At 34.6% G+C, this 16,202-nt stretch overlaps 1 protein-coding gene across 2 annotated transcripts in view; it reads left to right on the top strand.

Moving 5' to 3' along the window:
* DNTT (DNA nucleotidylexotransferase) overlaps nucleotides 1–16,202 on the top strand; it is a 79,666-nt gene that overhangs the window by 16,581 nt on the left and 46,883 nt on the right. For both annotated transcript variants that reach the window (XM_041461457.1, XM_041461456.1), the window contains exons 4-7: nucleotides 3,589–3,759; nucleotides 5,050–5,121; nucleotides 7,832–7,955; nucleotides 9,052–9,184. In XM_041461457.1, the coding sequence (XP_041317391.1) occupies nucleotides 3,589–3,759; nucleotides 5,050–5,121; nucleotides 7,832–7,955; nucleotides 9,052–9,184 (500 nt within the window). The remainder of the gene's footprint in view (nucleotides 1–3,588; nucleotides 3,760–5,049; nucleotides 5,122–7,831; nucleotides 7,956–9,051; nucleotides 9,185–16,202) is intronic.

The following is a 16,202-nucleotide window of genomic DNA, read 5'->3' as shown; positions in this document are numbered from 1 at the left end:
TTGATAAAGTGAAGGTGACGTGCTTCATGTAAGACATATAGTAGTTTAGAATAAATGGTCAATAACTTTCCTTTTTATGTCACCATAAGCTGACTTCACCAGAGATCTATTAGATGGTAAGTTTTTATTAAATAATATTAGATTTTTCTTCTCTCCTCTAGAATATTACTCAATATGAACTATACTGTTTAATAAACAGCAAGTCCAGTTGCTGTCTTTTTAAATAATGTTTTATTAAAAAGAATGTTAAAAGTAGCTTTATGTTAAAAGACATCTGTAATTAGTTGCAGCATTTGCAGGCAATGCAGTTTTTTTGCACAGAGAATAATGAATATTCAATATTCTTTAATTGTTTATTTTCAACAGCTTAATGAGCTTCACAAAGGCAGGAAAACACTGAAAAAATGTAAACTAGAATCATAAAAATGCTTTGATTATATTTTCTCACTGACTATCAACAGCCTCTCGGTAAAATGTTCCCTGTGATTGTATTTTTCAGTAGTGATGGTGACACAGCTTTTCTGAGAGCTGCCCTCCTGGCAGTGGGAGGGGACTGACACCTCTCTGCAGCAGGGCTGGTGCTGGGACATGCAGACACAATTATCACAAGGGCTGATTATTCTGTGTAGAACACTTCACATGTGCATGTGAGAAGCTGCCTTTTGGGAGTGAGAAAAAACATCCCAGGACTTTTTGAGCACTCTAATCAAGAAGATGGCTTTGCCAGTCTCGGCCATTATTAACACATGTTGCTGAGCAGCTGCTTTTGGGAACCACTTTTCTGGCTGTATTTATCAGTATAGACTATTTAAACAAGAATGTATCAATTATATCTTTTTAGCTCTGCCCCTGATTAATGCTTTTAGTATTAACAGGAAATTTTTTGGCAAACACTGCTTTCTTGAGTACTTGTGTGTACAAGTTATAAAGAAAGAAGAAGAAATCAAAAGTAATCTTAATTTCGTGAGTTAAACTGTTAATCTCACTTGAAGCAACAATTGGCATATTCTATTCCAAAGTAAGAAAGAATCTTTGAAGCTGAAAATGAATAAAAAATATAAGAACTAGGCAGGGAATCCAGAAAATCTCACAACAGAGGAAACATCTGAGTTCTGTTATTGCACTTGTAAAATGTATTTCCCTATTTGCTTTGCAGTATTGTCTGTGCTGTGTCTTTTCTTCCATATACAAACTGGGATGAATCCATGTTGCTCGTGACCTCAAACTGGTAGTTTCACCTATTTCTGCAATGAAACTCTAATGTGCCTGTCTTACCAAAAGTTGTGTAATTACTTACAATGTAATCTGTCAACTAAATAAACATCTTAAATGTGGAAAAAAAAGGACAGTTGAATAAATCCAACAATTAGCTACTGCAAGAGATTTAGAGACAGATGTTAGGAAGCTAAGGCTTGTACATTATTTTTCTAATAGATTGTTATTTGGGGGTTTTGTTTGGTTTTTGGGTTTTTTTTTTTTTTTTTTTGTCCCTCAAAGTAGCATTCTCTTTCCTCTCTTTGATTCCTTATACCCAAGGGCTAATTGAATGTAAATGATAATTTAAACCTCCAGATCAGGCATGTTGCAACATTCCGTAAGCTCTTTCATGGAATGTTATGAAAATGGAATTTCACAACCCTTACTAATGAGGGTAGCTGATAAATAAATATGCAGCTAAGGGAAGGATTCTTGGAGTGAGACAAGCAACAGGTGGCTGATTCTTAGAGAGACCAAGGAGTGAAGTTATATGGGTGCTATAGGACAAAACAAATTGTAGCAAGCCCTATTTTGATGCACTTTAACATATTAGTGCAGAAAAAAAAAAAAGGGGATCTCCTATTTTTGTTTTGTTAAAAGGAATGTTTTGCAAATCGTAGGGTAAGCAAACACAATGTTTTCTTGAAGATTTAAAGTGAAACCTTCATTTTGTTTCAATTAGACTGTAATGTTTATTATATAAACAACTCACCATGTCAGATGGTCTAGTTTTATAGAATTGACTCAACAATGAAATATAATACATAAATAATCTACATTCATTGTGAAAGGTATGTTTAATTTTAAGAAATTGTTCTATTTTAGTGATCTAAATGATGGTAGCTCAAGTAATACCTTGTTGTTTAAATGAAGCTGTATTCATTCAATGTAGGGTGATAGATGTTGTTTTCTATTCCATAGATATAATAAAGAGCTGACTTTACTGGATTTGTTGTCATGTCAGTGGGCTTGGGAGAGATCCACCTGGAGATATTATGCATGTAGAATTTAGGGGGTACAAGGCCTGCTGGTTTTTACTGGCCTTTATCTTCCAATATAAAACACACAAAGGAAAATGTAAAATTATTTTTCTTTAAACTATATATATGAACTGTATATTCATTACAAGTGAAATTAATTTTGAAGCTAAACATGAACAGTGAGTGGAGGAAAAGGACACAATCTTTTTCCTTCCTACTCTCCACGGCAGTCATTGCTCTGGTAAGCCATTTGTTGTCTCTTGATTTTACTCACATCTATTCCAGACACATTTCTGAGCAGGCACTTGGCCTACAGCTCTGGGAAGTGGTAATTGCAGGCAGATGCACACTGACAGCCATTTCTCTGGCTTCTAGGTAAATATTCAGAACAGCAGAACTTTCTTCTAGCAGTAGTCCACTCTTAAGCATTTCTGAAGAAATCACTTAATTTTGTATTCTTGAAATTTTTTGAGGTTTGTGAAAGATTTCACTCAGGACTTGTTTTTCCAGCTGCTAATCAAATGAAAACCTTCATAAGTTCTTAGGTTATTCACAAAATTATTTTGCAGCATTGGTTCTCTCTCAAAAGCTGATGCTCTACAGTGGCAAACAGCAACAAAATTCCTCTACACCACTGTATGGTGTGTTCCCTGCATTTAATTTCTAAAATTCTCTGCTATTAATATAAATAATTTGTAATATATTCTGGGAGAGAAACAGACCTCATATGGATGGTTTAGGAAAAAAAAACAACTATACAGACTTTCCTCAGGTGTTTTTGGGTGCAATGTTAAATAAACTAAACCATAGATGGCTAAAGAGCCATAAAGAAAATGTGTTTGTATTTGCAAGGTTATACATCTGAAAAATGAAGAAAAGGAAAATTTGTTCCCTAAATTACCAAGTGGAAGCATGGCTACACATTCAAAAAGACGAAGGTGGTTTCCAGTATTGCCAGAGATTCCTATTTGGTTGTATCTGAAAATGCAGATGTTACATGCTGATCTGCTGAATTACTTATTGTTGGGCATAATTCTAAAAATTAAGGCTCTATTTGACGCTGAATGATAAGATCCACATGGAATACAGAAGGCAAATCTCACAAAATGTTTTTAAGCTTGGCTCTAAAATACCATTTTCATGGTACCTGGTAAACTTCCAAGTTGCTAGAAAATTAGTCTGCCTTTTTTTTTTTTTTTTTTTTTTTTAGTAAACTCTGTCTTTTCACTGTAGTGTGAAGAAGTAATTCTTGAATTAGCATACAAAGTAACCTTTCTAAGGAGCATACTGAATATTTTAAGCTTTTTATTAAACTTTAAATTTTTTTTTTCTTTACCTTCCCCTGTCCCAGGATGCCTTTGAGGTAATGGCTGAAAATTATGAGTTCAAAGAAAATGAAATATTCTGCCTGGAATTTTTAAGGGCAGCTTCTTTGCTGAAATCTCTGCCATTTTCAGTAACCAGAATGAAAGATATACAAGGGTTGCCCTGCGTGGGAGATCAAGTCAGAGATATCATTGAGGTAATGTACTTCTGAATTATCTGCCAATTGATTCTTTTACAGATCAGCATTTACAGGTCACGGGGCACTGGTACATCTATGTGTGTGTACAAACCTTATGCATTTCCTGTAAAAGCAATGTGTTATTTATGCTCCTAACACAGAAACAAAAAATGAAATGATTTTTGGAAATCTTTTGTTGTAACACAAGACTCAGTCATGGAACGCCCACTCTTAGGAATGAGGGTAACAAGTGAATAAATACAAGGGAATAAATCAAGCAGTGTCAGCTTTGCATGTAATTTCTAAGGGCTCACTCTGATGGAATGCAACAGGTTCACTGTTAATAGTTTTGTTCATTGACTTTTGCCCTTGGCAACATCACTTTACTCACCTGAATGCTTTATTAGAAATATATTTTTTGTGGAAGTGGTAAATATTTTAGTACTTTAATGTTAAATCTTACCTTGCTATGTTATAGCAAGTTATATATAGTTATAGCAGAGCCTTTTAGCCAGGTGATGGATGAACTCCACATTCTTACTGGAACTTGGAGTATTCCCTGCATTTTCCTTTAGTTCTTAGCCTTTTCAGGACCCACATCTCCGAGTGCTGCCATTGCAGCAGGCAGCTGCTCAGGGGTCATTGCTGAGTGTTGTGCTGTGCTCTGGCTCCTCGTTTCCCCATTCCGCCAGTTAAAATGCAGCCTCTGAAGGGCTTTTAGTACCTTCTGTGTGGGGGCTGGGATTGCAATTTTGATCCCACAAAAAATAGGATGGTTTGTTGGGGTTATATTGGTGGTTTTCTTTGTTAGTTTTGTTTTGAATTTTTATCAGAAAGACTAAAAGTATTGTGCAGTCCAGAAAAAATTTATTTGTTCTTACAATGGTCTTACTTTGAGAGTAGAAAACATAACCAAATAATGGAATCTAATTTTCAGGACAAGTCATTGATAGCTTGTGATAAATAACTGCTTCTGGCTGTGATTTTATGAGTAAATAAGTACTGTGAAATATATTCCATGGTCCCAGTTTCTACTTCATCCTTGAGTAGATTTATGAGTAAGTAAAGACTGTGAAATTTATTCTGTGGTTCCAGTTTCTCCTTCATCCTTCAGTAATTTTCTTTCTTTAAAAGGGTTGCAGAATTTGATCCTAAGGGAATGAAACAATATGCTTGCTAGGGGTTCTCTTTATTGATTAATAAAGATTGATAAAACTTGATTTTAGATTATTTCACTAAATCTTATAATTGTGTAAGATCTTAAAATTGATTTAAATTTTTTTATAAGTAATATTTTTCTTTGTTTAGGAGATTATTGAAGAAGGAGAGAGTTCTAGAGTTAAAGAAGTGTTAAATGATGAGCGATACAAGGCATTTAAGGTAAATCCTTTGAGTTTTGTTGCTGCTGTTTAAAATTTCCTTCCCTTTAGTAGAACTTGGACAAAGCTATCAATTTTATTATAATATTAAGTACAAAGAAAGATAGGTCTTGAATGAAAAGAAAGGGAAATCGAGAAACAGTGACAAGGAATAATGTGAAGTATCTTTCTATTTTTAATTAATGTGATGTATAAATAGTTGCTCTTAAGTAGTGTAAGGCAACTTACTCTTTGCTGTAAGTTGAATGTGATATTGGTTTCATTTCTGCCTCAGCTGTTTATAGTTTTAAAATGACTTCATTGTATTCTGGAATTAAGAAAATACCAGGTGAAGAAGATGATTCAGATTTATTGTAATTCTCTTTTGTGTGAGGCAGGAGGACTGGCGCTGTTTCTTTCCTAAGCACATTGTAGAGTCTTAGTCACACAACTTCATAGTTGCAGGGAATCTAAACCACATAAATGCTGCAGTTCCCATTACTGAAATATTGATTTCTCCATTGGAAACATATAAGATGAAAAAACATTTAAAAAAATTATCTTCATTTTTGATCTCTGTAAATATCCTCTTTTCTTCAGAAAAATTAAAACAGAGTAAAACAAATGGGTTTTTTTAACTCTCCCTGGCATCACTCATTTTTGCTTCAGCTATCCAAAGGCTCTTCCATTTTCTCTGACCTACAGTGCAGGTATGGAAGGATGTTCAGAGACAGCTGTTGGTACCATCTCTAGCAATATTCAAAAAGAGGTGTAAATTCACATGTGTAGCAGGATTCAAGAAGTAGACTTGCTTATTAATGCATGATTGCATTACAGCATGATTGAGGAACATCTATTAAATCTTACACTTCAGGGTTTAAGAAAATCTCTTGGAGATTAGAGTAAAACCTATCAGGAGACAAATTACCTCAAATACGCTTTATGCCTTGTTTCACATGCAAAATTACAACAAACTTAGGTGGCCCTACTTCTTAGTTGAGCATACATCTCAATGTTTTGTCTAAATTAGTTGTAACCAGTTGTTTCCACCAATTTTTTAAATGAGGTTTTAAGAAGAATCTCATATTAGTGAATTCCTAGATTTTACTGTTTAGCATAGTCCTGGTACCTGCTGCTTCACTTATCATGGCTTGAAAGATCACTGCTGGCCCCAGGGCCATGGTTATCAAATGACAATTAAATTATAGTCAATGTTTAAGATGTAGGGACATGAAGTGACAGGGTCAGTTTGCTTTCTTACAGAAGTGGGTGCTGCAGAGAGTGAGTTTGTGTAATTTGTTTCACCATTTTTTTCAGCTGAAAAAAACCAGGTTCCTTGTGCTGCACTGCTGGCAGCATCTCAAGCATCTAAAAACCTACTAAATAACAACGGATCTTAGTACAGAAAGAAAAAAACACAATTTTGTCTTTTCCCCCTAAAAATTTGGGTGCATAGAATCCTTTTTCTTTAGTTCTATGTCTCAGTGTTAATTAAGTCTCCCAGAATCATTTAACACTCAGTAATAGACCCTTTTGAAAATATTTCAGCACTAGCAAAAACATTAAAAGATAGCAATCTAAGTATTTAAAAAATCATATCCTTTTATAAGCACCCATGATTCAGACAAAGAGTGGGTAATTTCATACATTATATACAAAATGTAGGACAATTCCTATTTAATATTATAAATTAATTTGTTTTTTCTCTTTTAAAATCTTAATTATTTCCAAGGAATTAATATCTTCACAAAAACGCAAAATAAAGCTAGCATGCTTGGAATTCAGAGGTTGTAGATTCAATGGAAAAGAACAGTTATTCATGTCTTACCCAGCTACTCATTGAATTCTATAAAAGTACAATGCAAGGTGGAGAGCTACAGTATTGACAAACTGAACATAAAGAATGTGCTTTTAGGCAAGCATGAAAGTTTTCCTTCTTTCATATCAGTGTTCATCTGAGATAGTGATCCAGTGAATAATGCTTACAGCTTCTGCTTTGCATCCTTTCATGTGTAATAAGTTAGTGAACAACATTACTTTGTAATGGATGGAGTATGACCACACAAAAGTTTCTGGTGGACTGGTAAATTTTGGAGGTGTTTTAGGTTTTTTTTTGGTTTTTTTTGCTTGGGGATGTGTGTGTGGGGTTTTGGTTTTTATTTTGGGTGGTTTTATTTTGTTTTGGGTTTTTTGCTTGTTTTTTTGTTTGTGTTTTTTTGGGGGGTTTGTTTGTTTGTTTTCTTTCCTTTTTTTTTTTAATTTTGAGAGCTGGTAATGCATATAGCACAAAGCCATAATGTCAGTCAGATTCTAAAGACAAACTTGTGACATCTCTTGTTCTATCCGGTCAGTGTCAGGCAAACGAGCTACCTAATGTTACTGTTTGATTTCTATTAAGAAATGGGGTAAAAATAAAGAATACTACCCTTATTTCGAACCTTAGTTAAAAATCTACATTTTAGAAAATTACATAAAGGTGCAAGAACTACTGCTGTATTTTTGTTTGGATTTCATATTAATGAGAACTGTCCATGTATAAAACCAGTTCTCCGTTCAATGTAGTTATGCAAAGAAGGGAAGCTGAATCTGTATATTTGTATCACACTATTTGTCTTCAGTGTAGGCTTGACTCTGCCCATTGCTTTCCTTGAGAAACCTTGTTGTTGCCTACTTATTATTAATTCACTGCTCCTTTAGAAAAAAACACTGAAATGTTTTTCTACTGACCTTAGCAATTTACTTCAGTCTTTGGAGTGGGAGTGAAGACATCTGAGAAATGGTACAGAATGGGTTTGCGAACTGTGGAAGAGGTAAAAGCTGACAAGACCCTGAAGCTGTCAAAAATGCAGAAAGCAGGTAAAGTGAGGTGTCATAAAAACTTCTATCTCAGTGCTCTAAGAACTTGATAGCAGAATCACAGGGGAAGGCAAAGCTCATCTGTTCTCTTGCTGCAGTCTTGTGAATACTGAATTATTAGGTGAAGATACGTGGACCAGCTGAGCTCCTAATTAAAAATGGTGTCATCTAAAACATAGTAATATGCATATTTTTAAATTGCTTGCACAGATACCAAATGAAATCTCTTATACACAAAGCTATTAATGGTTCATTATTGCACAGGTTGTGAAAAAATTACAAAATTGGGAAAGCCCACAATTACTTTTCAGAGGAGATCTGTCTCCCTCAAGGCAGCCCTAATTTACTGATAAATCTAGACTTGTAATAAAGTACTTACAAAATTTTTTCTACAATCCTAGCACATCTTAGCTTTAAAATATTAAACATGATCACATGAATAATGTTCCTTCCCCACAGATTTTGTGTGTATGCACTGTTTCCCTAAATAAATGAACTGATTTAAACTAAGAAATTAGTTTCGTTAAGGAAAACATATTTTATAATATGACATTAAAATAATGTAAATTTATTTTTGCACTAAATTTGTCACCTCAGACTCCCTTGGATTAGATTTCTCCTATTCGTGCTCCTTTGTCCCTCTTTCTTTTACATGTCATATTCGAATGTGAAGCAAGCTGCCATACTGGGTTCTTCAACACAGGCTCTGTGATCAGAAATAAGATAGCTGGGCTATTTCACATACTTCTGAGCTCCGTATTTGTGTAGAACACCATTATTTTGGGAAGACTTCCTTTTGAAACAGCACATCCAAAAATGCCATTGATGGGAGCTGGTAGGGAGTCAGAATAATTTATAAATATTCAGGTCTTAAGAAAGTGGAGCAATTATTGTGATTGCTGTGTTGACAAGTTACATGACAAATTATAATGACAAAAATAGACATAAACTCTAAGGACAAAGATGAGGGAAGAGGCTGTCTTTGGCCTGTGATCCCTTGTACCCACATCTGACCTGTGATTTGGGTCTTGAATAATGCTGTGTATATTTTAATGTTTCTGTGGAGTGATCAGCACTTTTCTCTTTTGATTTCCAGGGTTTCTCTACTATGAGGACCTTGTTAGCTGTGTGTCTAAGGCAGAAGCAGATGCAGTGAGCTTGATTGTCAAGAATACTGTGTGTACATTTCTACCAGATGCTTTAGTTACCATAACTGGGGGTTTCAGGAGGTGAGTGAAAAAAAATGAGGTCACTTGGCTGTTTTATGCAGGTGCATAAAAAGAAAGATGTTTATGTCTCGGAAAAAATCAAAGGGGAAGTATCAGAGTTTTTGTGGGAAAGTATCAGAGTTTGTTTTCAGCATTTTTTGTGGGTTTGTTTGTTGGTTTATTTGTTTTTTTCAAACAGGAGAGCAGTTCTATGATAGTCCCATGTTCCTGTTTTTGTTGTTGTAGATGGTTAGTTTTACTGCATCTGAATTCCCAAGGCTGATACTATTGTAAGGCCATGCTTGAAGGAAAGATACAACAGGCTTAAGGCAGTCTTGGTTTAGTTTTTTGAGGGGTGGGGGAATGATTTAACAAGATCTTAGTCATGTGAGTTTGAAATGTGCTGAGGCAGAGTTTGTACTGTTGGAAGTATACTTGGAGTAAACAGTTACTAAAATTACTACAAAGCATTGAATAAATTAAATATATGCTAATATCTGTATAGATTGGATGGTCTCAGAATTCCTTTCCTGGTTGATTTTTATTACAAATAATTTTTGTCTTGCTCTGCAAAACCAACCCCAAAGATGTTGTTCAGAAAAATACATTCTTTCAGCACTTACTTGAGAGCTTTCTTACAGCCACACAACACAGCCCTGAGACAGGGAATGGTCTTCAGGAGTTCTGCTTTCCTTGCTCTACTCTCAGTCCCCCATTATGGACTCCTTGTTCTACATGTTGTGCTCTTAAACCAAAAAAAAGTAGTCAGTGCTGGCTCTTGCTGCTGAATTAAATAGTTTGCAAGACTTTTACTATATTTTAATATAAAAGTATCTTTCAAAGATACTTATTCTCATAGAACTCAAAATATACAATTCTGTGACTCTCATGCATCTAAAATTGATATGAGAGCAAAAGACAGAAGAATATTAATAATTAATGTATCACCTGTGTGTTTTAATATTGTAAGCCTAGATAGGTCAGACTCAATCCAGTACTAAATTAAAACCTTATATAATTCATAATTTCTAGAGTACAGTGATTGTGTTGAATATTTTTATCATCTTTGTCCCTTTTCATGATATTTATAGTTATTCCTTGTATATCCCATATTTATTGTAGGAATGTTAGTAGCCTCCAGCTACATAATTTCAATAAAACTGTGTGGTCAATAAGAAGCATTAGGCTTAAGTAGGAACCCTGACCAGAGGTTTAGAAACAAGGTGAAATTTTATGTTCCAAACCTCAAGTGTCATCATTCTGTGAGTCTTTGTTTAAGAGACGTGGTGTCTCTCAAGAGAGTCTCTGTTTAAGAGACTCTCCCCCCTGATGCAAAACAGTCAGAGACCTTGTGTTATTAGTAACTTGGATGGATGTAACTGATTAACACATCTAGATGGGTCAGAGCCTCACAGGTAATTTACTGAAAAGTCCCAGTTTCTTCTAATGCAATGTATTTGTGAGCTTTGTTGGTGGCATAGTTTGCAAAGTTTGACTCTCACAAATCAAATATAAGCCTTTTGGCTTGCTTATTATTGTGGGGAGATATGATAGTCATTCTCTTTTTTTATTAAGAAGAAGCTTTTGTATCTCTAAATGGGTGTATCAAGATAGAAGAGAAATTATTTAAGTATCTATTGATGCCTGCTAGTGGGTAATTCTGTGTGCTAATTACATGCCTTTAACTGTACAAGAATACATTGAGCTTTAGGTTTCAATATGTCAGTCCTAATGATATTTTACCAGCCCATGGAAAACAAATGCTACAGTGTAGGATTTGCAGATAACTTGATGGATTGAGATGCCTCTTTCAGGCATCTCTATTTTAATTACTGAATTCCAATATGGTTAACTACATCTGTTCTTTTTTACATGTCTCCTGTAATGGAAATGCTCTTCAGCAAGACGTTTGTGTAAGCTCGCAGTTTTCAATTACCAAGTTATTTTTTGTTGCTTTCATCATTATATGATATATATATACTATTTTATTTTAATAAAATAGGCCAGTTGTATCATTTAAACAATTCCCTCATTCTACACCTTGTACACTGCTAACATTAGAGGAAAAATAGCTCACAATTGCTCTGAATGATATACTGATTCCCCAGGATCCAGATTTACCTTGCTTTGTATTCCTGTTTCATAACTTGGAAAAAAATTAACAGTTGATAGTTTTCCTCTAGATTTTTGATTTGAGAATTGAAATTCATGAGTCTCATAAATCTTACTATGCAGGAGAACTGGATGAATCAAAATGAGCTGAACTTCCATAGAGACCTGCAGCTATGGAGATTCAATAGAGATGAAAGTAGAGATGAACATTCTTTTCCCTAAATCTACTACATCCACACAGGGATGGATATATTTGCTGTTACTAGATATTTCCCTTTAAATTCCTGAAATGTCAAGAAATCAGATGATGTAGAAATTCTTTAAATCAAAATTAAGAAGCATAGTATAAAAGTAAACTAATAGGTTTTGTTCTGTTTTATTTTAAATTCCAGCAAACTTGTTAATGGACTTTTCTTTGGTTTGATTAATTTTTCACCTCTAGTCTTTTGTATGGCTTATTTTCCTAGTCTTGTAAAAAATAATAGAATTATGATGGCAACCCTTCATATCTTTCCAATTTGAAATAATTCAGGAGCAGAAATTAATAAATTAATGAAGTCTAGGTAAGTTTATCCCTCGCTTTCCTACAGGAACACTTCTCTAACTGCTGTAAAACATTCCTTGAGTTTCAGTGAGTATAGTTTCAATTGTGATGTTGGGAGAGTTTTTCTTTTTCTGTCAACCTTCTGTCAGCACTTATCTGGGTCATTTTGGAACAGAAATTGCAACACTGTAATGCATGGAAATACAGAAATAGAGCAATTGTAGTTATAAAATAAATCACACCCACATGGTGTGGAATGTATTTCATTTTCTATTCAGGTAAGGTGTCAGGGAGAGTGACTGCAGAGAAGGAAGAATCACAGATGCTGATAGTGCAATAAAAATCATGCCATGGACAACGTTATTAGAAAGCCTGAATTTGCCATGCAAAGTCCGTTTGAATTGGCATAGTAATATTTTCAGTGCTCAGCCTTTCTTATTTTGAGATTTAAGCTAATGAGACAAATTCTGAGGTGGGGAATAGCACCTCATAAATTACACAAGCCCCAAGGGTGAAGTATCCCTTCTTACATAAACAGAGGCCCTGGGATGGGGAGAAGAAACCCCATATTCTGGTAAGCAACATCCCTGATAAATAATGCACTTGTCCCAGCTATATCCAAGGCAGGAGTGTAGTTTAGGCTAATGTGTATTATCACTTTTAAATGAGTTAAATCCTGGGTTTTAGCTAACTTGATTTAGCTGCTGATGCTTGGTTTTGCCCCAAGATGTGATCTAAGTGGAAGGTTTTGTAAGAGCTTGGAGGAAGCACTATATCCTATACATAGTTTATGGTTTCAGTCTCTTTACTGGTTTCATATCTCAGTACATATACCCACAGCCTCCAAATTTGGCTGGAAAAGTTCAGAAAAGGATCTGGAATAAGAATTACATACAGTAATAAGAATATCTTATATATATATATGTAACAGAACTGCATTTTCAGAATGGTTTTCTGTGTGCTCTGTCCATATGACTCACAAATTATTTACAAATTAGGGTTCAGTTTTATTATGCTGCATATAACAACAGTTGTGGTTAGCTTTGTAGCAGTAGAGTTGTTTCTCCATGATGTGAGGACATGGTTGCCATATCACCCATAGGAACTTATTGTTTAAAAATTATTTAGAGATCCTCTTAGTATTATTATTTCACTTGTCACTTGCTCAAATATTTACTTAGACACACTCTTGTTGGCTTCTCCTACCTTAGCCTTTAGAGAAAGTGAAGTAGACTAAGGAGAGGCTTTGTTTTGGGTCATTTTTCATATTGCAGTTCTGAAGAAGCTGTTCAAGTGTCTTGGGCATTGCATCATGAAGAATAACTAGTGTATTTTGTCTTTTTTATCTTTATGAGAGGTTAATTTTTCCATGCTGTATCAGTCTTTAAGGAAGTTTTATTCCCAGTCTGTCTTATTGTTAATTCTGTTCTAACATGAACCTGAGTATAGATCACTATCTCCTTGCTTGAATTTTTTATTATCTTTTAGAAATGAGGATTTGATACTCTGTAACATTTGTAGATAAGAGTTATTAATATAAAAGCAATGAAGAGAGCAAAGGACAGGGTGACTGTGTTTGTCAGGCACCACTGCCATACTTGTGTATATTACAATGGAAAAAATTCCCTCCTGTGTGCAGTGACATTTCCTACAAGGCAAAGGAATGCATAAAGTAATGACACAGGACAGGATTCTGCTCTTTCCTGTTCTGTACCAAGAAAATAATTTAAAGATATCTCTTCTTTCAATCTTGGAGATAAGATGAAATAGCTGAGACAAAGAAACACTTTGAGAGATTATTTTACATGTTCATGCAGTGATAAATAACCAAGGTTGTTGTGGCACCTTCGTTTCAGAAATAAGACTTTTGTATGGCATGTGGAATCACATTTATCTAACTGTGCTGCCACATGCTCATAAAGGGGAGACTGTGAGATTGAATGTCTGAAGAATATTGCGCTTTCCAAGCTTTGGAATATAAGCAAGACTTTGTGCTTTATTTAATTGAGCTTGTTGTGTGGATTCTGACTGAACTTCTTGATAAATCACAGAACATCTGATCACAAGTTCTGATCCTGATAAAAAGCTCTATTTGACCTTTTGATATTGGATATTCCTAATAAGAGTATTCTTTTAGAGGCTGCAGATCTTCTGCAATGAGGTTAGAGCTCCTGACATAAAACAAAATTTTGTTTAGGTTCTCAGAGTAAATGTATTTGAAGTGCTCTTTTACAAATTATTTTCTTTCTCCTCAGATCTAGGATTAAAATAGTGCTGGACTTACTTGCTAAACTAATAGGATTAATTTTGTAAAAGATTCTTGCAGTAAGATTTTAGGCAAACTCCTAAGCGGAGATTGCTTATTCTACTTTGATTTTTTCCACTCTGAAACACAAACTGTGGTAAGAGAAGATGTAAACTGTATCCAGGTACTCAAGTGCAAATACTGTAATTTCTGCTCACTTTTTTTTCTACTGCCGTTAAAAGAAGTAGATTTTTTTATTGCTGGTATTTAATTTTTTCCAGGGAGAAATGTGCTATAAAGGAGCTGTGAGGCAAGCTGCTCACTGAAAGTTCAAGCTGATATGGTAGTTTGCACACACTCAAATTTAAGCAGATCCTGGAATAATCTAGCAATTATTCCAGCAACAGACTGTAGAAACTCCTTGGCTATCATTCATGAGTGCAGCCTTTCCTCTGATAAACTGTAGCCAACTTTGAAGGAGAGTTTTAACCTGGAGATGTTCTAATCTGATCTGGCTGGTTTTAAAGCTTTGAAAAACAACTTTACCTTCCCAAACTCCCTAAGATTAGAAATGTTTGAACTTGGGGTGTTGCAAGTAAAAATATTCTTAGGCAGGAGTTAGAAGCACTGCAGCTGTGAAAGAACAGGGATCATCACAAGTTTCTGCTTTTGATTTTCTGTAATCCATTAAAAATTAATTTGGGAAAGGAGAAAATCAAATTAATGGCTAGCCAAGTCAATTTAAAAGATAATCTATTGGAGTAATTCAGAGACTTCCTTTTGTCATTAGAGCTTTGATTATTTTCTCAGTCATTTCATCTATTATTAGCCACAATGAATCATGAAGTAGAAACTGATGAATAAGGTATTTGGGAGTCATAGACAAAAAGAATTTTGTAAGAACCAATGAAACTTAATAAAACTGAGCACTCAGCAGAGCGTATACTTTGAAAGTCTTTCAAAAGCTTGTTGATTCAAAGTTTTTTACGTGCCCTACACTTACATGCCCTTTCCTGCTTTCACAGACTTCTAGCTCATTAGAAGGATGCTGTTTTGCTATGTGCCTCTCTTATCTCTAAAACTAGTTCAAGTGGTGGGTAAAGCATAGAGCTGGAAATGGAGGTGGCTGATTTCTGCAAAGCCAGAAGTTTTACAGTCTGTATTTAGAAAACTCCCTGCCTTAGTCTTACAGTTTCTGTGATCACCCTACACCTCTGGAATGCATTTGTAAGAGCCTTTACAGTGTTTAGTGTTTTCTGTTTCCTATCAAGTCTGATGGTGACTGCTAGTCAGTAAGCCAGAGCAATACAAATAATGTTATAAAGCAAGATGTGAAATCTCAGACTGTATTATTTTGGGACTGTTAAACAAAGTCTCTTGTATTGGTGTTTTCTTTTCTTTTTAAGCTTAATTGGAAAAACTGAGACTGAAAACCAAAACTGGGGGTTTCTATTTCCTTGTCAGGCAGTCAGTCTGAAATTTGAGTTATGATACATTATCAGATTTGTTACCATTTTAATCTAGACAAAATTTTCATTTGAAAAAAAACTTTCACTGATAAAAGCTTTAAAAATTTACTGCATTGATGGATGTTTTGTGCTATTAACAATTATTTGTCATTACAGTGTATAGGGAATATTGGAGTAGAATTTTCCAACTGCAAAGGCAAACTTGTGGGGACAAAGGAGCATATTGCAGGTACACTACTAGAAGTAAGACAGGGCATTGTCTTAAAAATAAATTATTTCTTTCCACATCTTTATGTCATGTTCATTTGATATCCAAATGAATTGAATGTTAAATGAAAAACAAAGTGAGCAATTACTAGAATAGAAGACAGTTTATATCTAAAGGAAGAACAGAATGACAGCTAATAATGGTATTTAAGCAATTTTTCTTTTGTTGCTTTTTTCTCCTGATTTGCCCTGTAAGGTCACTTTCAATCATTTTTGCTATGTAAGGGTCAGCCATTTGGCACTTCTAGGTTTCTAAACTATATGGAAATGTTTTTAGAATGCTTGCCACTGCATAAAACCAAAATGTTAATGGCTTCACTAAGTCAAATTAAATTTTAATGGCCATGGTTTAATTTTTCTTTCAACACATTCACATCCTTTAAGCAGCATTAAATGTAATTC

Source organism: Pyrgilauda ruficollis, unplaced genomic scaffold (genome assembly GCF_017590135.1).
Source record: "Pyrgilauda ruficollis isolate IOZ18807 unplaced genomic scaffold, ASM1759013v1 scaffold15, whole genome shotgun sequence".
Taxonomy (NCBI): domain Eukaryota; kingdom Metazoa; phylum Chordata; class Aves; order Passeriformes; family Passeridae; genus Pyrgilauda; species Pyrgilauda ruficollis.
This window is presented reverse-complemented; position numbering and strand designations above follow the sequence as displayed.